Source organism: Somniosus microcephalus, chromosome 4, assembly GCF_052327205.1.
Source record: "Somniosus microcephalus isolate GS21.2 chromosome 4, FLI_Smic_1.0, whole genome shotgun sequence".
NCBI classification, from domain to species: Eukaryota; Metazoa; Chordata; class Chondrichthyes; order Squaliformes; family Somniosidae; genus Somniosus; species Somniosus microcephalus.
This window is the reverse complement of record NC_140990.1, coordinates 339,951,646-339,976,031: the sequence shown is the minus strand read 5'-3', so window position 1 is coordinate 339,976,031 and position 24,386 is coordinate 339,951,646. Positions and strand designations below refer to the sequence as shown.

Below are 24,386 nucleotides of genomic sequence, written 5' to 3'. Positions count from 1 at the left end.
GAGTGTGCGGGGAGAGAGTGAATGTGCGAGGAGAGAGTGAGTGTGCGAGGAGAGAGTGAGTGTGCGGGGAGAGAGTGAATGTGCGAGGAGAGAGTGAGTGTGCGGGGAGAGAGTGAATGTGTGAGGAGAGAGTGAGTGTGCAGGGAGAGAGTGAATGTGCAGGGAGAGAGTGAGTGTGCGGGGAGAGAGTGAATGTGTGAGGAGGGAGTTAGTGTGCGGGGAGAGAGTGAGTGTGCGAGGAGAGAATGAGTGTGCGGGGAGAGAGTGAATGTGCGAGGAGAGAGTGAGTGTGCGGGGAGAGAGTGAATGTGTGAGGAGAGAGTGAGTGTGCAGGGAGAGAGTGAATGTGCAGGGAGAGAGTGAGTGTGCGAGGAGAGAATGAGTGTGAGGGGAGAGAGTGAGTGTGCGGGGAGAGTGAGTGTGCGAGGAGAGAGTGAATGTGTGAGGAGAGAGTGAGTGTGCAGGGAGAGAGTGAATGTGCAGGGAGAGAGTGAGTGTGCGGGGAGAGAGTGAATGTGTGAGGAGGGAGTTAGTGTGCGGGGAGAGAGTGAGTGTGCGAGGAGAGAATGAGTGTGCGGGGAGAGAGTGAATGTGCGAGGAGAGAGTGAGTGTGCGGGGAGAGAGTGAATGTGTGAGGAGAGAGTGAGTGTGCAGGGAGAGAGTGAATGTGCAGGGAGAGAGTGAGTGTGCGAGGAGTGAGTGAGTGTGCGGGGAGAGAGTGAATGTGCGAGGAGAGAGTGAGTGTACGGGGAGAGAGTGAATGTGTGAGGAGGGAGTGAGTGTGCGGGGAGAGAGTGAGTGTGTGAGGAGAGTGTGAATGTGCGGGGAGAGAGCGAGTGTGCGGGGAGAGAGTGAGTGTGCGAGGAGATAGTGAGTGTGTGGGGAGAGAGTGAGTGTGCGAGGAGAGAGTGAGTGTGCGGGGAGAGAGTGAATGAGCGGGGAGAGAGTCAGTGTGCAAGGAGAGAGTGAATGTGCGGGGAGAGAGTGAGTGTGCGAGGAGAGAGTGAGTGTGCGAGGAGAGAGTGAATGTGCGGAGAGAGAGTGAGTGTGCGAGGAGAGAGTGAGTGTGCGGAGAGAGAGTGAGTGTTCCTAACTGACTTTGGGGTTGGGTTTATCTCCTTGTTTGATGCCAGTTTTCTCCCCTTGCTTGCTCCATGCACCCCCCTCCTCATAAATGTAACTAGGTTAAGGTTGGGTTAGGGAGGGGGAATAATCAGCCATGGGGTCCTTCTCCTGAACATTGTCAAGTGACTCTTGCCAGAAAGTGCATGCGTGAGGACAGGATCATGCTCGGATGTGATGTCCCCACTGTCGAATATCCAGGTGACACTTGCTGCCTCGGCTTACCTATGAGGAATGTGTACTTGGGTGAGATACCGGAGGGGTACGGGAGGGGGAGGGGTACGGGAGGGTACGGGAGGGGAAGGGGTACGGGAGGGGTACGGGAGAGTACAGGAGGGGTACGGGAGGGTACGGGAGGGGCACGGGAGGCATACGGGAGGGGGAGGGGTACGGGAGGGGTACGGGAGGGGGAGGGGTACAGGAGGGGTACGGGAGGGGGAGGGGTACAGGAGGGGTACGGGAGGGTACGGCAGGGGTACGGGAGGGGGAGGGGTATGGGAGGGTACGGGAGCAGGAGGGCTACGGGAGGGGGAGGGGTACGGGAGGGGTACGGGAGGGGTACGGGAGGGTACGGCAGGGGTACGGGAGGGGGAGGGGTACGGCAGGGGTACGGGAGGGGGAGGGGTACGGCAGGGGTACGGGAGGGGGAGGGGTACGGCAGGGGTACGGGAGGGGGAGGGGTACGGCAGGGATACGGGAGGGAGAGGGGTACGGGAGGGGGAGGGGTACAGGAGGGGTACGGGAGGGTACGGGAGGGGGAGGGGTATGGGAGGGTACGGGAGCAGGAGGGCTACGGGAGGGGGAGGGGTACGGGAGGGGTACGGGAGGGTACGGCAGGGGTACGGGAGGGGGAGGGGTACGGCAGGGGTACGGGAGGGGGAGGGGTACGGCAGGGGTACGGGAGGGGAGGGGTACGGCAGGGGTACGGGAGGGGGAGGGGTACGGCAGGGGTACGGGAGGGGGAGGGGTACGGCAGGGATACGGGAGGGAGAGGGGTACGGGAGGGGGAGGGGTACGGGAGGTGGAGGGGTATGGGAGGGGGAGGGGTATGGGAGGGTACGGGAGCGGGAGGGGTACGGGGGGGAGGGGTACGGGAGGGGGAGGGGTACGGGAGTGGGAGGGGTACGGGAGGGGTACGGGAGGGGGAGGGGTATGGGAGGGGAGGGGTACGGGAGGGGGAGGGGTATGGGAGGGGAGGGGTACGGGAGTGGGAGGGGTACGGGAGGGGTACGGGAGGGGGAGGGGTGCGGGAGGGGGAGGGGTACGGGAGGGGGAGGGGTACGGGAGCGGGAGTGGTACGGGAGGGGGAGGGGTATGGGAGTGGGAGGGGTACGGGAGGGGTACGGGAGGGGGAGGGGTACGGGAGGGGAGGGGTACGGGAGGGGGAGGGGGAGGGGTACGGGAGGGGTACGGGAGGGGGAGGGGTACGGGAGGGGGAGGGGTACGGGAGCGGGAGAGGTACGGGAGGGGAGGGGTACGGGAGGGGTACGGGAGGGGGAGGGGTACGGGAGGGGTACGGGACGGGGAGGGGTACGGGAGGGGTACGGGACGGGGAGGGGTACGGGAGGGGGAGGGGTACGGGAGCGGGAGGGGTACGGGAGGGGGAGGGGTACGGGAGGGGGAGGGGTGCGGGAGGGGGATGGGTACGGGCGGGTTACGGGAGGGGTACGGGATGGGTACTGAAGAGGTACCGGTTCCTCCGGAGCCTGTATCCCAGTGAGAGTCAGGGGAAGGATTTGTGCGTATCAAATACGATTTGACACCGAGCAGTGAGTTCCCCTTTCAGATGAATTCCTGTATTTTCTGCCCATCGCCAGGCCCTAAATGACGATTTACTGACTGGCAGGAAAGAGGTGCAACACAAGGCGAAAGAACTAAAGGCTAAAGACACTGAGCTGCTGTCACTGGTTGAATCGCTGGCACGGTAAGAAACCCTCCGTCCAAACATGTAGCACTCTGTGTCGGTCTTTCTCATTGTCTGATTCCGCCGGTGATATTTTACAACTCCTGTGCTTAATAAGTTGGCCGGAGCGAGCCTTTAGTCGTGGCAGCATTGCCGGTTCTTAGTCATAAAGTGCTGGCTTCGAAAACCCGCTCCAGATAGTCTGGGCGAAAGCAGACCAGACCTCCGGCTCCGAATTCTGGGTTGGCATCCAGTGAGATCCTTGCGTCTGGTGGGCGGCCCCAGCCCCTCAACCTATGGGTTGTGGGAACCCATCAAACTCTCCCATTGTACAGGACTGACCCCACTATGGGCTGGGTGAAAAATGGTTACGGCCATGGAGGGAGCGTTCACGTCGCGGCCTGTCAGACTGTTAATCAGCCGACCAATTCTTCCAATACTTCACACTGTTCTCCAAGGGAAGAGTGAAGATAAGAAAAACAAACAAGTTGAGTGTTTTGGAGCATTAGGAAAACCCAGCCCAGATTACACCCACACGCCTGACTGCTCTGGAATGTGCAACCTGTTAAAGGAAAGAAAGACAGTGCGGCGCTCCCTCAGTACTGCCCCTCCGACAGTGCGGCGCTCCCTCAGTACTGCCCCTCCGACAGTGCAGCGCTCCCTCAGTACTGACCATCCGACAGTGCAGCGCTCCCTCGGTACTGCCCCTCCGACAGTGCGGCACTCCCTCAGTACTGCCCCTCCGACAGTGCAGCGCTCCCTCAGTACTACCCCTCCGACAGTGCAGCGTTCCCTCAGTAGTGACCCTCCGACAGTGCAGCGCTCCCTCAGTACTACCCCTCCGACAGTGCGGTGCTCCCTCAGTACTGCCCCTCCGACAGTGCAGCGCTCCCTCAGTACTGACCCTCCGACAGTGCGGCACTCCCTCAATACTGCCCCTCCGACAGTGCAGCGCTCCCTCAGTACTGACCCTCCGACAGTGCGCCACTCCCTCAGTACTGCCCCTCCGACAGTGCGGCGCTCCCTCAATAATGCCCCTCCGCCAGTGCGGCGCTCCCTCAGTACCGCCCCTCTGACAGTGCGGCGCTCCCTCAGTACTGCCCCTCCGACATTGCGGCGCTCCCTCAGTACTGCCCCTCCGACAGTGCAGCGCTCCCTCAGTACTGACCCTCCGACAGTGCGGCACTCCCTCAATACTGCCCCTCCGACAGTGCCCTCAGTACTGACCCACCGACAGTGCGGCACTCCCTCGGTACTGCCCCTCCGACAGTGCGGCGCTCCCTCAATACTGCCCCTCCGACAGTGCGGCACTCCCTCAGTATTGCCCCTCCGACAGTGCGGCGCTCCCTCAATACTGCCCCTCCGACAGTGCAGCACCCCCTCAGTACTGCCCCTCCGACAGTGCAGCACTCCCTCAGTACCGCCCCTCTGACAGTGTAACGCTCCCTCAGTACTGCCCTCCGACAGTGCAGCACTCCCTCAGTACTGCCCCTCCGACAGTGTAATGCTCCCTCAGTACTGCCCCTCCGACAGTGCGGCGCTCCCTCAATACTGCCGCTCCGACAGTGCAGCGCTCCCTCAGTACTGCCCCTCCGACAGTGCGGCGCTCCCTCAGTACTGCCCCTCCGACAGTGCGGCGCTCCCTCAGTACTGCCCCTCCGACAGTGCAGCACTCCCTCAGTACTGCCCCTCCGACAGTGTAACGCTCCCTCAGTACTGCCCCTCCGACAGTGCAGCACTCCCTCAGTACTGCCGCTCCGACAGTGCAGCGCTCCCTCAGTACTGCCCCTCCGACAGTGCGGCGCTCCCTCAGTACTGCCCCTCCGACAGTGCGGCGCTCCCTCAGTACTGCCCCTCCGACAGTGCAGCACTCCCTCAGTACTGCCCCTCCGACAGGGTAACGCTCCCTCAGTACTGCCCCTCCGACAGTGCAGCACTCCCTCAGTACTGCCCCTCCGACAGTGCAGCACTCCCTCAGTACTGCCCCTCCGACAGTGTAACGCTCCCTCAGTACTGCCCTCCGACAGTGCAGCACTCCCTCAGTACTGCCCCTCCGACAGTGTAACGCTCCCTCAGTACTGCCCCTCCGACAGTGCGGCGCTCCCTCAATACTGCCCCTCCGACAGTGCAGCGCTCCCTCAGTACTGCCCCTCCGACAGTGCGGCGCTCCCTCAGTACTGCCCCTCCGACAGTGCAGCGCTCCCTCAGTACTGACCATCCGACAGTGCAGCGCTCCCTCAGTACTGCCCCTCCGACAGGGCGGCACTCCCTCAGTACTGCCCCTCCGACAGTGCAGCGCTCCCTCAGTACTACCCCTCCGACAGTGCAGCGCTCCCTCAGTACTGCCCCTCCGACAGTGCAGCGCTCCCTCAGTACTACCCCTCCGACAGTGCGGCACTCCCTCAGTTCTGCCCCTCCGACAGTGCAGCGTTCCCTCAGTAGTGACCCTCCGACAGTGCAGCGCTCCCTCAGTACTACCCCTCCGACAGTGCGGTGCTCCCTCAGTACTGCCCCTCCGACAGTGCAGCGCTCCCTCAGTACTGACCCTCCGACAGTGCGGCACTCCCTCAATACTGCCCCTCCGACAGTGCAGCGCTCCCTCAGTACTGACCCTCCGACAGTGCGCCACTCCCTCAGTACTGCCCCTCCGCCAGTGCGGTGCTCCCTCAGTACCGCCCCTCCGACAGTGCGGCGCTCCCTCAGTACTGCCCCTCCGACAGTGCGGCGCTCCCTCAGTACTGCCCCTCCGACAGTGCAGCGCTCCCTCAGTACTGACCCTCCGACAGTGCGGCACTCCCTCAATACTGCCCCTCCGACAGTGCCCTCAGTACTGACCCTCCGACAGTGTGGCACTCCCTCGGTACTGCCCCTCCGACAGTGCAGCGCTCCCTCAATACTGCCCCTCCGACAGTGCGGCACTCCCTCAGTACTGCCCCTCCGACAGTGCGGCGCTCCCTCAATACTGCCCCTCCGACAGTGCAGCACCCCCTCAGTACTGCCCCTCCGACAGTGCAGCAGTCCCTCAGTACTGCCCCTCCGACAGTGTAACGCTCCCTCAGTACTGCCCTCCGACAGTGCAGCACTCCCTCAGTACTGCCCCTCCGACAGTGTAACGCTCCCTCAGTACTGCCCCTCCGACAGTGCGGCGCTCCCTCAATACTGCCCCTCCGACAGTGCAGCGCTCCCTCAGTACTGCCCCTCCGACAGTGCGGCGCTCCCTCAGTACTGCCCCTCCGACAGTGCGGCGCTCCCTCAGTACTGCCCCTCCGACAGTGCAGCACTCCCTCAGTACTGCCCCTCCGACAGTGTAACGCTCCCTCAGTACTGCCCCTCCGACAGTGCAGCACTCCCTCAGTACTGCCCCTCCGACAGTGCAGCACTCCCTCAGTACTGCCCCTCCGACAGTGTAACGCTCCCTCAGTACTGCCCTCCGACAGTGCAGCACTCCCTCAGTACTGCCCCTCCGACAGTGTAACGCTCCCTCAGTACTGCCCCTCCGACAGTGCGGCGCTCCCTCAATACTGCCCCTCCGACAGTGCAGCGCTCCCTCAGTACTGCCCCTCCGACAGTGCGGCGCTCCCTCAGTACTGCCCCTCCGACAGTGCGGCGCTCCCTCAGTACTGCCCCTCCGACAGTGCAGCACTCCCTCAGTACTGCCCCTCCGACAGTGCAGCACTCCCTCAGTACTGCCCCTCCGACAGTGTAACGCTCCCTCAGTACTGCCCCTCCGACAGTGCAGCACTCCCTCAGTACTGCCCTCCGACAGTGCAGCACTCCCTCAGTACTGCCCCTCCGACAGTGTAACGCTCCCTCAGTACTGCCCCTCCGACAGTGCGGCGCTCCCTCAGTACTGCCCCTCCGACAGTGTAACGCTCCCTCAGTACTGCACTGGAGTGTCAGCCTAGATTTATGTGCTCAAGTCTCTGGAGTTGGGACTTGAACCCACAATCTTCTGACTCAGAGGCGAGAGAGAGTGCTACCCATTAAGCCACGGCCTGTAATGGTAGATTGGGGCAATTTTTTTTGCAGATACAGCAGCACTAAACTTAACAACTAAACCATGACGGGGGTTTAGAGCCAGTACTTGATACTCGAACGAGCTATTACCTATCTGTAGGTCAGGCAGTGAGAATCATCTCTCTCATACGGCCTTCTGCTGTTAAATATCAGCTACTCCATGGCGAGTTTACAGAATATGTACAGGAGCTGACACTGACACACACGGGCCGTACAGTCCCAGACGGGAGTGAATTGTTCCCTTTTACCCGCTGTGTGCTGTACGTGTACAGGAGCTTACACTGACATACACGGGCCGTACAGTCCCAGACGGGAGTGAATTGTTCCCTTTTACCCGCTGTGTACTGACATGTACAGGAGCTGACACTGAGACACACACGGGCCGTACAGTACTAGACGGGAGTGAATCGTTCCCTTTTACCTGCTGTGTACTGTACATGTACAGGCGCTGACACTAAGACACACAAAGGCCGTACAGTACCAGACGGGGATGAATCATTCCCTTTTACCCGCTGTGTACTGTACATGTACAGGAGCTGACACTGAGACACATACGGGCCATACAGTACCAGACGGGCGTGAATCGTTCCCTTTTACCCGCTGTGTACTGTACATGTACAGGAGCTGACACTGAGACACACACGGGCCGTACAGCACCAGACGGGGGTGAATCGTTCCCTTTTACCTGCTGTGTACTGTACATGTACAGGAGCTGACACTGAGACACACACGGGCCATACAGTACCAGACAGGGGTGAATCGTTCCCTTTACCCACTGTGCTTTCTGTGGATGCAATATGTGGTGTGTTTCATCAGGCTCTTTTGGCCACTAGGTGGAGACCTGTACATTCAGTGAGATGTGTGTGTCGCTGAGGAAAGTGAATGAAATTGGTTCGATCAGGTCCTGTGTTACCCATTCTGCTGGTTACCATGTGGTTCTAATGGTTTTACACACTGAGTAATACAAGGTACTGCTGTGATTTCCGCACTAACCAAAAACCAAAACCCCAGGGCTTAGTGATAGCGACACGATTGACAAGTAAGTAGCTGAACACAGGACCAATTCTGTCACCGGGTCCAGTCGGGGTGGAGTGGTTCTGGTCCTGGACTCGCAACCCGGGGATCGTGAGTTCACATTACATCGTGGCAAGTTGTGAAGCTGAATTAAATAAATCTGGTAATTTGTGGGCTGGAGCCAGCTAAAATTACCATGAAGCTGTGCGATTGCTGTAAAATCCCAACTGGTTCACTAATTACCCGGTCTGACCTCCATGTGATTCCAGTCCCACACTGCAGAGGCCTTAATCCCCGTGTTCTCCCTGGGGTGCCTTTGAATGGGGGAAGAGAGCCAGCCTCTCATTCTGACCTCACGCCATCCACCTCGTATTACAGCTGCCTGCTTCCTCTGTGTCGCATCGAGAGCTGTAGAACTGTGATCCATTCATTTGTTAAATAAACAAAACCAGAACCAGGGGAGGGGCACTGAGGAGTCCTTCACACTGTCAGTCTGTCGTGAAGCTCTTCCCTTTTCAACGGTTTCATAGTTTCAAACTCTGCGAGCAAGGCTCCATCATCCAATTATGCCAAAAGGCCCAGACAGAATTGGCATGACACCAGGATGAGGCCAAACGTGTGCCAATTATTCTCGCCATACCTCCTCCACAAGTGGGCATGGGGCGCATTGAGACAGCATGTCCCGTGGAGCAGGGCATTGTGTTCCTACATGTCAGGGCTAATTATCCTGAATGTGCAGATTATCTGATTAACTTGCTAACAAACCAGCACTCCAGATAAGCACTCCTGTGTTACTGCAATTGGTGTGAGTTTATTTTACATTAAACAGGGGATCAGTTTCACAACAGCAACAACTTGCATTTATGAAGGGTCCTTCACATAGTGAAATGCCCCAAGGTGCTTCACAGGAGCGCAATCAGACAATGACACCAAACCAAAGAAGGCGACATTAGGACAGGTGACCAAACACTCTGTCAAAGAGTGCGGAACACCTCCGTTCAGTCCGTAAGGGTGACCCCGAGCTTCCGGTCGCCTGTCATTTTAATTCACCGCTCCATTCCCACTCGGACCTCACTGTCCTTGGCCTCTTGCATTGTTCCACGGAATCTCAACGTAAACTCGAGGAACAGCACCTCATCTTCCGATTAGGCACTTTACAGCCTTCCGGACTCAATATCGAGTTCAACAATTTCAGATCATAACCTCGGCCCCTATTACATTTTTACTTACATTTTTTTCCACCCCTTTGTTTTTGGTCTTCCCCCCCCCCACCTTTTCCTTTTTTTTTTCTCTCTCCATGTGGCAGCTGTTTCTCATCCTGCCAGTACACTTCACACCTAATCTCAGCCGTCTTTTGTCTCCTCTGTCCTATTACCATCTCGTCTGGTTTTGAATACCTCTTAATGTTTCTTTTTCTTCTTTTGTTCTATCGCAGCCCTGCCTTCGATCTATTTTATTTCCTTTCCAGTTTTGAAAAAGGGTTTCGACCCGAAACCTCGACTCTAATTTCTCTCCACGGATGTTGCCTGACCTGCTGAGATTTTCCAGCATTTTCTGTTGTTATTTCGGATTTCCAGCATCTGCAGTATTTTGCTATCGTACTATGTCAAAGAGGGAGGTTTTAAAGAAAGGCGGAGAGACTTAGGGGGTGAATTCCAGAGCTTTTTCTGACACAGCTGAAGACACGGCCGCCAATGGTGGAGCGATTATAATCAGGGAGGCTCAAGAAGCCCAGAATTGGAGGAGAGCGGAGATCTCGGGGGGTTGCGGGGCTGGAGGAGGTAACAGAGAGCGGGAGGGCCGAGGACATGGGGGGGTCGGAATACAAGGATGAGAATTTTAAAATCGAGGCATGGCCGGACCGGGCGGGAGCCAAGGTAGGTCAGCGAGCACAGGGTGATGGGTGAACGGGACTTGGTGGAACAGGAGCCAATCAGCCAGTCGCGCTGGCAGGGCTGTGTCTCTGATTGTCCCCTGGGAGTACTTGGCTGGTGAGACATCCGCTTTGGGAAATGTGTTTTTAAAAGGCTTAGTGAGAAATTAAAGATAAAATGGAGGGTGGGTACAGGCTGTATTTAATCTCCTGTATTGGTGATGGTTACCCTTAAACATCCATTCTCAGAGCCAAGAGAGTTGAAGAAGATTTGAAGGAGACGTTGAAAAAGACACAAGAAGATGCAAAAAGCAGGGAGGAAGAATCCCACCACGAAATCCAGGATCTCAGGGAGATGGTGAGGTCCCTGAAGGAGAGGACAGTGGAATTACTCAGGTGAGGGTATGAGAAACAAGAATCAGTGAATTGAGAACTGCGAGTGAACAGCAGAAGAGGGCAGCACCTGAGTTTTATTATCTGCAGGGAGTGTGATGGGGTGTGTGGGGAGTGTGATGGAGTGTGATGGAGTGGCTGCAGGGCATTCTGGAGGGGGAGGGTGAACATCCAGTTGTTGTGGTGCATATAGGTACCAACGATATCGGTAAAAAATGGGATGAGGTCCTAAAAGCTGAATATAGGGAGTTAGGAAGTAAATGAAAAAATAAGACCTCAAAGGCAGTAATCTCAGGATTGCTACCAGTACCACGTGCTAATCAGAGTAGAAATAGAAGGATATTTCAGATGAATACGTGGCTAAAGGAATGGTGCAAGGGGGAGGGATTCAAATTCCTGGGACATTGGAACCGGTTCTGGGGGAGGTGGGACCAGTACAAACTGGACGCTTTGCACCTGGGCAGGACCGGGACCGATGTCCTAGGGGGAGTGTTTGCTAGTGCTGTTGGGGAGGCTTTAAACTAAAATGTCAGGGGGTTGGGAACCTGTGCAGGGAGACAGAGGAAAGGGAAGCAAGGATAGAAGCAAAAGACAGGAAGGAGAAAAGCAAAAGTGGAAGGCAGAGAAATCAAGGGTGTAAATCAATCAGTGCCACAGTAAATAATAATTCTAAAAGGACTAAAAGTGTTAAAAAAACAAGCCTGAAGGCTTTGTGTCTTAATGCGAGGAGCATTGGTAATAAGGTAGATGAATTAACTGCACAAATAGATGTAAACAGATATGATATAATTGGGATTACGAAGACATGGCTCCAGGGTGACCAAGGCTGGGAATTCAACATCCAGGGGTATTCAATATTCAGGAAGGGCAGGAAAAAAGGAAAAGGAGGTGGGGTAGCATTGCTGGTTAAAGAGGACATTAACACAATAGTAAGGAAGGATATTAGCTCAGATGATGTAGAATCTGTATGGGTAGAACTGAGAAATAACAAAGGGCAGAAAACGTTAGTGGGAGTTGTATACAGACCCCCAAACAGTAATGCGGAGGATGGGGATGGCATTAAACGGGAAATTAGAGACGCGTGCAATAAGGGCACAGCAGTTATCATGGGTGACTTTAATCTACATATAGATTGGGCTAACCAAATTAGTAACAATACCGTGGAGGAGAAATTCCTAGAGTGTATACGGGATGGTTTCCTGGACCAGTATGTCAAGGAACCAACTCGAGATCAGGCCATCTTAGACTGGGTAATTGAAATAAAGAGTAGCTTGCCTTTCAAAAGCTAGGCTTTATTAACCTTAAAAAAACAGCAGTACATGTTGAGCACCCAGTCTCAACCAAACTGTAGAAAACTGAATTTAAGATGGCCACCACAGGAATCAACTAACCAATAAGTTTACAGCATATATCTCAAGGCAGGAAAACAGGCAACCAATTACAATGCTTCTTATAAAACAAGAATAATCATCACATTCACCCCTCCCTTTAAAATATACTTCAACCTAGGTAGCCTTTACAGTTTACAATTAGTTATTTATGACTAGAGCAATACATGTATAATGCCTTCAATAATTTTAAAATTTTACTATTAAATTATTAATTATTTTAAAAGTCAATTTTTAATCGGTCGACCGGATATCTTGTTCGTGTCGACCTTCTTAGCCTTGGTGGAGTTCCTTGCCCTCCCACACCAGGAGACACAGAAATATCTTCTGCAGGGAGGCTATCAATATCCCGATTATCAACAGTTTCCGGATTGGAAGTCCCATTAGAAGGTAGACTGGGAGGGTCATGAACATCCATTGGGGGCAGACTAAGAGAATTGTAAGTGTCTGCAATAGGATTGGAAATGTTCGTAGTATCTGTGACGACATCAACATTATCTGAATTATGGCTATTGTTAATGTCCTCAGGAGAGGGCTGGCCACCACAAGGAGCTAAGTCTTTAACTGAAACCGTACTTTCTTTCCCATCTTGGAATCGAATATGAGCATATTGGGAATTTGCCTCCAATAGCTCCACCTCCTCCACTAAAGGATCATACTTTGACAGTCTAACGTGGCGTCGGAGCAGCACAGGTCCCTGCATAGTAAGCCATGAAGGTACCGAATATCCCGTAGAGGATCCCCGCGGATAGTTGAAGAGCCTTTCATGGGGGGTCACATTAGTAGCCATTGAAAGCAATGATCTAATGGAATGCAGGGCATCAGGCAGTACCGTTTCCCACTGTGTATTCTTAAGGTTCCGGGATGTCAAAGCCAACATAACTGCCTTCCAGATCACCCCATTGTATCGTTCACACTGTCCATTACCCTGGGGATTATACAGGGTAGTTCTGCTAGTAGAAATTCCCCGACTCTGGAGGTATTCCTTCAACTGGGAAGACATAAAAGAACTTCCCTGATCCGAATGGATATATGCAGGCATCCCAAAGATGACAAAAAGTTGAGTCAGACATTTAATAACTGTAGCAGCTGATACATCTGCACAAGGAAAAGCAAAAGGGAACCTTGAAAACTCATCCACAACAGTAAATATATATCGATTCTGAGTCGTTGAAGGAAGAGGCCCCTTAAAATCAACGCTCAGGCGTTCAAAGGGAGAAGTAGCCTTTATAAGATGAGCTCGTTGAGGCTTAAAGAAATTTGGTTTACACCGGGCGCAGACAGAGCATGACGAAGTCATCCGCTTGACGTCTTCAACTGAAAAGGGCAAATTCTTACTGCGTACGAAGTGTATCATCCTCGTAACACCAGGATGGCACAAAGCATTATGAAGATTAATAAGCGTATCTCTGTGAAGCACAGAACAATAAGCCCTCGACAGCACATCAGCAGCAACATTATCCTTCCCTGGACGATAGACTATATCGAAATGATAGCATGCCAACTCGATCCTCCATCTCATTATTTTATCATTCTTAATCTTTCCGAAATGTTTGACATCAAACATGAAGGACACAGATTTTTGGTCAGTTACTAACGTAAAATGTCGCCCAGATAAATAATGTCTCCATTTACGCAGTGCTTCTACTATTGCGTACGCCTCTTTCTCTATTGATGAATGTCTCTGCTCACTATTGCTCAGAGTATGTGAGAAAAAGGCCACAGGTCTTCCATTTTGGTTCAGGGTAGCCCCAATTGCAAAATCGGAAGCGTCCGTCTCAATCACAAAGGGAACCTGCTCATCAATAGAATGCACAACTGCTCCAAGGATATCCTTTTTAAGATTATCAAAACACATCCTGGCCTCCCATGATAGAGGATATGTCGTAACCCGAATAAGGGGCCGGATCTTCTGCGAGAAGTTTGCAATCCAATTAGAATAATAAGAAAACAGTCCAACAACTCGTTGCAAGGCCTTAGAATTAGTAGGGCAAGGTAACTCAATCAGTGGTCGCAGCCGTTCTGGATCTGGTTTAATCTTGTTTCCCGAGATAATATACCCCAGTAAATTTACCTCGGTAGTCGAAAAGATACACTTCTCTTTATTGAAAGTTAAGCCAACTTTTTCCGCAACTTGAAGGAATCTTTCTAGATTAAAATCGTGCTCCACCCTTGATTTGCCACACACCGTGATGTCATCTAAATATGAGAAGGTGTCAGAGAGCGAGTTATCACTTATAAAAGCATCCATTGCCCGTTGAAAACAGGCGACACCGTTAGTAACACCGAATGGTACTCGGCAAAACTGGTACAGCTATCCGCCAGCTTCAAAGGCCATATATGGTTTGTCCCTCTTAGCGATAGGAATCTGATGATAAGCACTCTTTAGGTCAATAGTGCTAAAAACCTTATATTGTGATACTTTATTGATAAGCTCATCAATCTTAGGCAGGGGGTACGCATCTAATTGAGTATACCTGTTAATAGTTTGAGAGTAGTCTATCAGCATTCGCTTCTTATGTCTCTCATTAGTGGTGACAACTACCTGTGCCCGTCAGGGCGAAAAACTAGGTTCAATGATTCCTTCTGATAAAAGACGTTGAACTTCAGAATTAATAAATTCTTTATCCTGACTGCTATACCTTCTTGACTTGGTAACAATTGGCTTACAGTCTGGCATCAAATTGGAAAAAAGTGATAATGGAGAAATGAATAAAGAAGTTAATCCACAAATAGACAAAGGTGGCTTAGTTCCGCCGAAAGAAAGACTGAGGGACTCATGTAATTGAAGCACATCATGACCAATCAAAATGTCCGCACACAGATTAGGCAGAACGGATAGGCGTATATCAGTATACGTATTACCTAGGAGAATTAATTTCACAAGGCAACAACCAGCTACTTGTGAGGTGAGAGTCGTCTGAGCCATACACACCTGATAGGAAGCAGGCGAAATTTTCAAACGCTTCTCCCTCACAAACTGAAGACTTATAAAGCTCTCAGTATTGCCCGTATCTATAAGGGCCTTCACTTCTAACCCATTAACTTGGGCCATAACTATAGCTTTGTTTAGGCCATGGGAAAAGGCGGCAGAAACTGATGCAATAAACGCCCTATCTAAAGGCTGAATGGTCGCAGAGGAGGCAACCGATTTGCAGACACGTGCATAATGACCTCCCTTGCCGCATTTACTACACACAGCCTCCTGGGCAGGGCACTTCAGACGGGGGTGCCGGGCGTTCCCGCAAAAATAACACTTCTGAATCCTAGAGGCAACAGCTGCCAAAGTAGAAACTGTTTCGGAATCTGGTAAACCACTCCTATTAAATCCACGTGACTCCCTTTCATCCGGAACTGCCGAAACCACGGTCGCAGGCCGATCAAAAAGAGCATAAGAATCCGAACTTCTCTGAGCCAAATCCAATGTAGATGCTTGATCAAAAGCACACTTAAGATCCAAGGTCTTATTTTCTAATATCCGCTGACGAATTGATCTAGACAGTAATCCATTAATAAATGCATCCCGTACCGACTCTTCCTTATGTTCTTCTGCAGACACGGCCTTATAATTACAGTTATCACCAAGGCGCCGGAGTGCTTGTAAATAAGCATCCAAGGATTCTCCCGCCTGCTGCCTACGGGCAGATAAAAGGTGACGTGCAAATACCTCATTTTTGGGTTTAACAAAAAAAATTTCCAACGTAGCAATAGCCAATTCTTAAGTTTCACAGTCCAAAATATACTTAGACACATCCGGAGCAATGTAGTTGATTAGTATATCCAACCTATTCAGAGATTGCTGATCCAACACGCCCAAAAAGTTTTTAAATGTACGATACCAATGTTTCCATTGATCATCCACTCCTGCAGAATTAGGGTCAGCATTAAATCGTTCCGGTCGAAGATATCGTTCCATTATAGCAAAAGGTTAATAAATTGAAATAAAGAGTAGCTTGCCTTTCAAAAGCTAGGCTTTATTAACCTTAAAAAACCAGCAGTACATGTTGAGCACCCAGTCTCAACCAAACTGTAGAAAACTGAATTTAAGATGGCCACCACAGGTCACATAGAGTCATAGAGTCATAGAGTTTTACAGCACAGAAAGAGGCCCTTCGGCCCATCGTGTCTGCGCCGCCCATCCATCCCTGTCCAGTCTAATCCCATTTTCCAGCATTTGGTCCATAGCCTTGTATGCAATGGCATTTCAAGTGCTCATCCAAATGCTTCTTGAATGTTGTGAGGGTTTCTGCCTCCACCACCCTTTCAGGCATTGAGTTCCACATTCCAACCACCCTCTGGGTGAAAAAGTTCCTCCTCAAATCCCCTCTAAATCTCCTGCCCCTTACCCTGAATCTATGCCCCCTTGTTATTGACCCCCCCACTAAGGGGAAAAGTTCCTCTTTATCTACCCTATCTATGCCCCTCATTATTTTGTACACCTCAATCAGGTCCCCCCTCAGCCTTCTCTGCTCCAAGGAAAACAACTCCAGCCTGTCCAGCCTCTCTTCATAGCTGAGGCGCTCCATCCCAGGTAACATCCTGGTGAATCTTCTCTGCACCCTCTCCAAAGCAATCACATCCTTCCTATAGTGAGGCGACCAGAACTGCACACAGTACTCCAGCTGTGGCCTCACCAGCGTTTTGTACAGCTCCATCATAACCTCCCTGCTCTTATATTCTATGCCTCGGCTAATGAAGGCAAGTATCCCATATGCCTTTTTAACCACCTTATCTACCTGCTCCGCTGCCTTCAGGGATCTATGTACATGTACACCAAGGTCCCTCTGACCCTCTGTACTTCCTAGGGTCCTACCACTCATTGTGTATTCCCTTGCCTTATTTGTCCGTCCAAAATGCATCACCTCGCACTTTTCAGGGTTAAATTCCATTTGCCACTTTTCCGCCCATCTGACCAACCCGTTTATATCGTCCTGTAGCCGGAGGCTTTCCTCCTCGCAATTTACCACCCCACCAATTTTCGTGTCATCTGCGAACTTACTGATCATACCTTTTACATTCTCATCCAAATCATTTATGTAGATCACAAACAATAAGGGACCCAGCACCGATCCCTGAGGTACCCCACTGGACACAGGCTTCCAGTCACAAAAGCAACCTTCGACCATCACCCTCTGCCTCCTGCCACTCAGCCAGTTTAGGATCCAACGCGCCAAGGCACCCTGGATCCCATGGGCTCTTACCTTCTTGACCAGTCTCCTATGCGGGACTTTGTCAAAAGCTTTACTGAAGTCCATGTAAACCACATCCACAGCATTTCCCTCATCCACCCCACTAGTCACCCCCTCGAAAAATTCGATCAGATTTGTTAGACATGATTTGCCCTTGACAAAGCCATGCTGACTATCCCCGATTAATCCTTGCCTCTCCAAGTGGAGATTAATTTTGTCCCTCAGAATTTTTTCCAATAATTTCCCCACCACAGATGTTAGACTCACTGGCCTGTAATTCCCTGGTTTATCCCTGCTACCCTTCTTGAATAATGGTACTACGTTAGCTGTTCTCCAGTCCTCTGGTACATCCCCTGTGGCCAGAGAGGTTCTGAAAATTAGTGTCAGAGCCCCTGCAATCTCCTCCCTTGCCTCCCACAGCAGCCTGGGATACATCTCGTCCGGGCCTGGGGATTTATCCACTTTTTGGCCCGCTAAAACCGCTAGCACCTCCTCCCTCTCGATGCTAATATGTTCAAGTATGTCACAGTCCCCTTGCCCGATTTCTATGTCTGCATCGTCTTTCTCCATAGTGAACACAGATGCAAAAAATTCATTTAAAACCCCGCCTACATCCTCTGGCTCTACACACAGATTGCCACTTTGGTCCCTAATGGGCCCTACCCTTTCCCTGGTTATCCTCTTGCCCTTAATATACTTATAAAACATCTTAGGATTTTCCTTTATTTTGCTCGCCAGTGTTATTTCATGGCCCCTCCTCGCCCTCCTAATTTCTTTTTTAAGTATGCCCCTGCACTTTTTATACTCCTCTAGGGCTTCTTCTGTTTTTAGTCTTTTGTAACTGCCAAAAGCCCCCCTTTTATTTCTAATGCATTTTTGTATATCCCTTGTCATCCAAGGTTCCCTTTGCTTGTTGGTCCCACCCTTGACCTTTACAGGAACATGTTGGCGTTGTACTCTCTCTATTTCCCTTCTGAAAGTCTCCCACTGTTTTGATGTGGATTTTCCTATAAGCAGCTGCTCCCAGTCCACTTTGGCCAGATCCTGCCTTATCATATTAAAATCGGCCTTCCCCCAATTTAGAACCCTTATTTCCGGGCCGTCTTTGTCTTTTTCCATGACCACCTTAAATCTCACCGAATTATGGTCACTGTCGCCAAAATGCTCTCCTACTGACGCTTCCACCACTTGCCCGGCTACATTCCCCAGAATTAGGTCCAGTACCGCCCCCTCTCTTGTAGGACTTTCTACATGTTGGCTCAAAAAGCTCTCCTGGATGCACTTTAAGAATTCTGCACCCTCTAAGCCTTTCACACTCTGACTGTCCCAATTTATATTGGGGAAGTTGAAATCCCCCACTATTATTACCCTATTATTTTCACACTTCTCTGAGATTTGCCTACATATCTGTTCCTCTATCACCCCCTGACTGTTTGGGGGCCTATAGTACACTCCCAGCAAAGTGCTTGCCCCCTTTTTGTTTTTAAGTTCTACCCATATGGCCTCATTAGAGGAACCCGCTAATATATCATCCCTCCTTACAGCAGTAATTGACTCCTTAATTAATATTGCAACACCCCCTCCCCTTTTACACCCCCCTCTGTCTCGCCTGAAGATTCTATACCCCGGAATATTGAGCTGCCAGTCCTGACCCTCCCTCAACCATGTCTCCGTGATAGCAACAATATCGTACTCCCATGTGTTCAACAACAACTTCAGTTCATCCACCTTATTTGCAAGACTCCTTGCATTAAAATAAATGCCTTCCAGCCCTGCCATATTCTCTTTTGCCTTCACATATTTGCTCTGCCTTCCCAGCTGACTTGTTTTTCCCTCTGTATTTGGCCGTAAATCACCCCCTACTATAGCTCCACTCTGTACCCCAACCCCCTGCCAAGTTAGTTTAAACCCTCCCCAGCAGTGCTAGCAAACCTCCCCGCAAGGATATTGGTTCCCCCCTGGTTCAGGTGTAAACCGTCCGACTTGTACAAGTCCCACCTTTCCCAGAAGCAGACCCAGTGATCCAGGAAACTAAAGCCCTCCCCCCTGCACCATCCCTTTAGCCACGCATTCATCTGTTCTATCTTCCTATTCCTATACTTACTAGCACGTGGCACCGGGAGTAATCCAGAGATTACAACCTTTGAGGTCCTGCTCCTTAATCCTTCACCTAGCTCCCTAAATTCTTGCTGCAGGACCTCATCCCTCTTTTTACCTATGTCGTTGGTACCAATGTGGACCACGACCACTGGCTGCTCTCCTTCCCCCTCCACAATGCCCTGCAGCCGCTCAGTGACATCCTTGACCCTGGCACCAGGGAGGCAACAAACCATCCTGGATTCACGTCTACGGCCACAGAAACGCCTATCTGTTCCCCTTACTATAGAATCCCCTACCACTATTGCTCTCCCACTCTTTTTCCCCCCTTCCTGGGCAGCAGGAGCACCCCCAGTGCCAGGAAGTTGGCCGCTGCTGCCTTCCCCTGGTGAGTCATCCCCCTCAACAGTATCCAAAGCGGTATACTTGTTTGAAAGGGGGATGTCCGCAGGGGTTCCCTGCACTACCTGCCTGCCTTTGTTGCTCCGCCTGATGGTCACCCCCTGTGCTGCCCTACCCTGAGGCGAGCACAACTCGCTAAACGTGTTATCCACGAGCCTTTCAGCATCGCGCACGCTCCAAAATTCATCCACCCGCAGCTCGAGCGCCGCAATGCAGTCTACAAGTAGCTGCAGCTGGATGCATTTCCCGCACACATGGTCGTCAGGGACACTGGCAGCATCCCTGACTTCCCACATAGAGCAGGAGGAGCAGAGCACGGGTCTGAACTCTCCTGCCATGACTTACCCCTTTAATTACTTTAAAAAATTTATTCAATACCCCAGTTACAGGTATGCTCTAGGGCGCTTTATTTACCAACTATCCCCACTACACCACAGAAATTTAACACCACAGAATTCAAGCTTGTATTGAAAAAAGAGAAATACTCACCAACCAATCACCTACCTGCTCCCTGGTGACGTCACCACTGATTACTTTTTACCTCTCTCCCCGCTGCTGAGTTGGTATGCCTCGCCTCTCTCCGGTTTTTATACCGGTCTCACCACGCTGCTCCCGACTGGTCTCGGGCCTCGCTGGTCGCCGGGTTTTCTCCCGAGCTCCTCCTCGCTGCTCCCGCTGGTCCCGACTGGTCTCGGGCCTCGCCTCTCTCCGGTTTTTATACCGGTCTCACCACGCTGCTCCCGACTGGCCTCGGGCCTCGCTGGTCGCCGGGTTTTCTCCCGAGCTCCTCCTCGCTGCTCCCGCTGGTCCCGACTGGTCTCGGGCCTCGCCTCTCTCCGGTTTTTATACCGGTCTCACCACGCTGCTCCCGACTGGTCTCGGGCCTCGCTGGTCGCCGGGTTTTCTCCCGAGCTCCTCCTCGCTGCTCCCGCTGGTCCCGACTGGTCTCGGGCCTCGCCTCTCTCCGGTTTTTATACCGGTCTCACCACGCTGCTCCCGACTGGTCTCGGGCCTCGCTGGTCGCCGGGTTTTCTCCCGAGCTCCTCTTCGCTGCTCCCGCTGGTCCCGACTGGTCTCGGGCCTCGCCTCTCTCCGGTTTTTATACCGGTCTCACCACGCTGCTCCCGACTGGTCTCGGGCCTCGCTGGTCGCCGGGTTTTCTCCCGAGCTCCTCCTCGCTGCTCCCGCTGGTCCCGACTGGTCTCGGGCCTCGCCTCTCTCCGGTTTTTATACCGGTCTCACCACGCTGCTCCCGACTGGTCTCGGGCCTCGCTGGTCGCCGGGTTTTCTCCCGAGCTCCTCCTCGCTGCTCCCGCTGGTCCCGACTGGAATCAACTAACCAATAGGTTACAGCATATATCTCAAGGCAGGAAAACAGGCAACCAATTACAATGCTTCTTATAAAACAAGAATAATCACCACAGTATTATGTAATGAGAAAGGATTAATTAGCAATCTTGTTGTGCGAGGCCCCTTGGGGAGGAGCGATCATAATATGATAGAATTCGTCATTAAGAAGTAGTTGACTGAGAGACTAGGGTCCTGAATTTAAATAAAGGAAACTATGATGGTATGAGGCGCGAGTTGGTTAGGATGGATTGGGGAACGTTACTTAAAGGGTTGACAGTGGATAGGCAATGGCAAACATTTAAAGATTGCATGGATGAACTACAGAATTTCTTCATCCCTGTCTGACATAAAAATAAAACAAAAAAGGTGGCTCAACCATGGCTAACAAGGGAAATTAGGGATAGCATAAGATCCATATAAATTGGCCAGAAAAAGCAGCAAACCTGAGGATTGGGAGCAGTTTAGGATTCAGCAAAGGAGGACAAAGGGATGAATTAAGAGAGGGAAAATAGAGTATGAGAGTAAGCTTGCAAAGAACATAAAAACTGACTGTAAAAGCTTCGATAGATATGTGAAGAGAAAAAGATAGGTGAAGTTAAGTGTAGGTCTCTTGCAGTCAGAATCAGGGGATTTTATAATGGGGAACAAAGAAATGGCAGACCAATTAAATACATACTTTGGTTCTGTCTTCACAAAGGAGGACACAAATAACCTCCCAGAGATGTCGGGGAACATAGGGTCTAATGAGAGGGAGGAACTGAATGAAATCAGTATTTGTAGGGAAATGGTGTTAGGGAAATTGACGGGATTGAAGGCCGATAAATCCCGAGGGCCTGATAATCTACATCCTAGGATACTTAAGGAAGTTGCCCTAGAAATAGTAGATGCATTGCTGGTCATCTTCCAAAATTCTATAGATTCTGGAACAGTTCCCATGGATTGGAAGGTAGCTAATGTTACCCAACTATTCAAGAAAGATGGTAGAGAGAAAACAGGGAATTATAGACCGGTAAGCCTGACATCGGTAGTGGGGAAAATGCTAGAGTTCATTATAAAAGATGTAATAGCAGAGCACCTGGAAAAGAGTGACAGGATCGGACAAAGTCAACATGGATTTACAAAAGATAAATCATGCTTGACTAATCCACTGGAAGTTTTTGAGGATGTAACTGGTAGAATAGATAAGGGAGAACCAGTGGATGTGGTGTATTTGGACTTTCAGAAGGCTTTCGATAAGGTCCCGCATAAGAGATTAGCATGCAAAGTTAAAGCACATGGGATTGGGGGTAAGGTACTGACTTGGATAGAGAACTGGTTGGCAGACAGGAATCAAAGAGTTGGAATAGATGGGTCTTTTTCCAAGTGGCAGGCAGTGACTAGTGGGATACCGCAGGGATCGGTGCTAGGACCCCAGCTATTCACAATATATATTAATGATCTAGACGAGGGAACTAGATGTAATATCTCCAAGTTTGCAGATGACACAAAGCTGGGTGGGCGTGTGTGTTGTGTGGAGGATTCCGAGAAACTCCAATATGATTTGGACAGGTTGGGTGATTGGGCAGATGCATGGCAGATGCAGTATAATGTGGATAAATGCGAGGTTATCCACTTTGGTGGCAAAAACAGGAAGGCAGATTATTATCTGAACGGCAATAGATTGGGAGAAGGGGAAGTGCAACGAGACCTGGGTGTCCTTGTGCGCCAGTCGCTGAAGGTAAGCATGCAGGTGCAGCAGGCAGTTAAGAAGGCAAATGGTATGTTGGCCTTCATAGCGAGAGGATTCGAGTACAGGAGTAAGGATGTCTTGCTGCAGTTGTACAGGGCCTTGGTGAGACCAGACCTTGAGTATTGTGTGCAGTTTTGGTCGCCTTATCTGAGGAAGGATGTTCTTGCCATGGAGGGAGTGCAGTGAAGTTTCACCAGGTTGATACCTGGGATGGCAGGAATGACGTATGAAGAGAGATTGGGTCGATTAGGCTTATTTTCGCTAGATTTTAGAAGAATGAGAGGGGATCTCATTGAAACTTATAAAATTCTAACAGGACTAGACAGACTAGATGCAGGAAGGATGTTCCCGATGGCGGGGGAGTCCAGAACCAGGGGTCACAGTCTAAGGATAAGGGGTAAGCCATTTAGGACAGAGATGAGGAGGAATTTCTTCACCCAGAGAGTGGTGAACCTGTGGAATTCTCTACCCTAGAAGGCAGTTGAGGCCAATTCATTAAATATATTCAAGAAGGAGTTCGATATATTTCTTAAGGCTAAGGGGATCAAGGGATATGGGGAGAAAGCAGGGACCGGGTTCTGAATTTGGATGATCAGCCATGATCTCATTAAATGGCGGAGCAGGCTCGAGGGGCCGAATGGCCTACACCTGCTCCTATCTTCTATGTTTCTATGTATGTGATGGGGTGTGTGGGGAGTGTGATGATGTGTGGGGAGTGTGATGGGGTGTGTGGGGAGTGTGATGGGGTGTGTGGGGAGTGTGATAGGGTGTGTGGGGAGTTTGATGGGTTGTGTGGGGTGTGTGACGGGGTGTGGGGAGTGTGAAGGGGTGTGTGGGGTGTGTGATGGGGTGTGTGGGGAGTGTGATGGGATGTGTGGGGAGTGTGATGTGTGGGGAGTGTGATGGGTTGCGTGGGGTGTGTGCTGGTGTGTGGGGAATGTGATGGTGTGTGGGGTGTGTGATGGGGTGTGTGGGGAATTTGATGGTGTGTGGGGAGTGTGATGGGGTGTATGGGGAGTGTGATGGGGTGTGTGGGGAGTGTGATGGGGTGTGTGGGGAGTTTGATGGTCTGTGTGGGGAGTGTGATGGGGTGTGTGGGGAGTGTGATGTGGTGTGTGGGGAGTGTGATGGGGTGTGTGGGGAGTGTGTGGGGAGTGTGATGGGGTGTGTGGGGAGTGTGATGTGGTGTGTGGGGAGTTTGATGGTGTGTGGGGAGTGTGATGGGGTGTGTGGGGAGTGTGATGGAGTGTGTGGGGCGTGTGATGTGGTGTGTGGGGAGTGTGATGTGGTGTGTGGGGAGTGTGATGTGTGTGGGGAGTGTGATGGGGTGTGTGGGGAGTGTGATGCGGTGTGTGGGGATTGTGATGGGGTGTGTGGGGACTTTGATGGTGTGTGTGGGGAGTGTGATGGGGTGTGTGGGGAGTGTGATGTGGTGTGTGGGGAATGTGTGGGGAGTGTGATGGGGTGTGTGGGGAGTTTGATGGTGTGTGGGGAGTGTGATGGGGTGTGTGGGGAGTGTGATGGGGTGTGGGGATTGTGATGGGGTGTGTGGGGAGTTTGATGGTGTGTGTGGGGAGTGTGATGGGGTGTGTGGGGAGTGTGATGTGGTGTGTGGGGAGTGTGTGGGGAGTGTGATGGGGTGTGTGGGGAGTGTGATGTGTGTGGGGAGTTTGATGGTGTGTGGGGAGTGTGATGGGGTGTGTGGGGAGTGTGATGTGGTGTGTGGGGAGCGTGATGGGGTGTGTGGGGAGTGTGATGGTGTGTGTGGGGAGTGTGATGGGGTGTGTGGGGAGTGTGATGGGGTGTGTGGGGAGTGTGATGGGGTGTGGGGGGAGCGTGATGGGGTGTGTGGGGAGTGTGATGTGGTGTGTGGGGAGCGTGATGGGGTGTGTGGGGAGTGTGATGGTGT

The 24,386-nt window shown here is 51.9% G+C and overlaps 1 protein-coding gene across 2 annotated transcripts in view; it reads left to right on the top strand.

The window, feature by feature from the left end:
• The window catches only part of LOC147120728 (uncharacterized), a 205,978-nt gene that overhangs the window by 174,134 nt on the left and 7,458 nt on the right, over positions 1-24,386 (top strand). For both annotated transcript variants that reach the window (XR_015078228.1, XM_085986957.1), the window contains exons 9-10: positions 2,940-3,046; positions 10,179-10,325. Coding sequence is in view for 1 of the 2 variants with exons in the window: in XM_085986957.1 (XP_085843083.1) it covers positions 2,940-3,046; positions 10,179-10,325 (254 nt within the window). In the remaining variant the exon portion in view is untranslated. The remainder of the gene's footprint in view (positions 1-2,939; positions 3,047-10,178; positions 10,326-24,386) is intronic.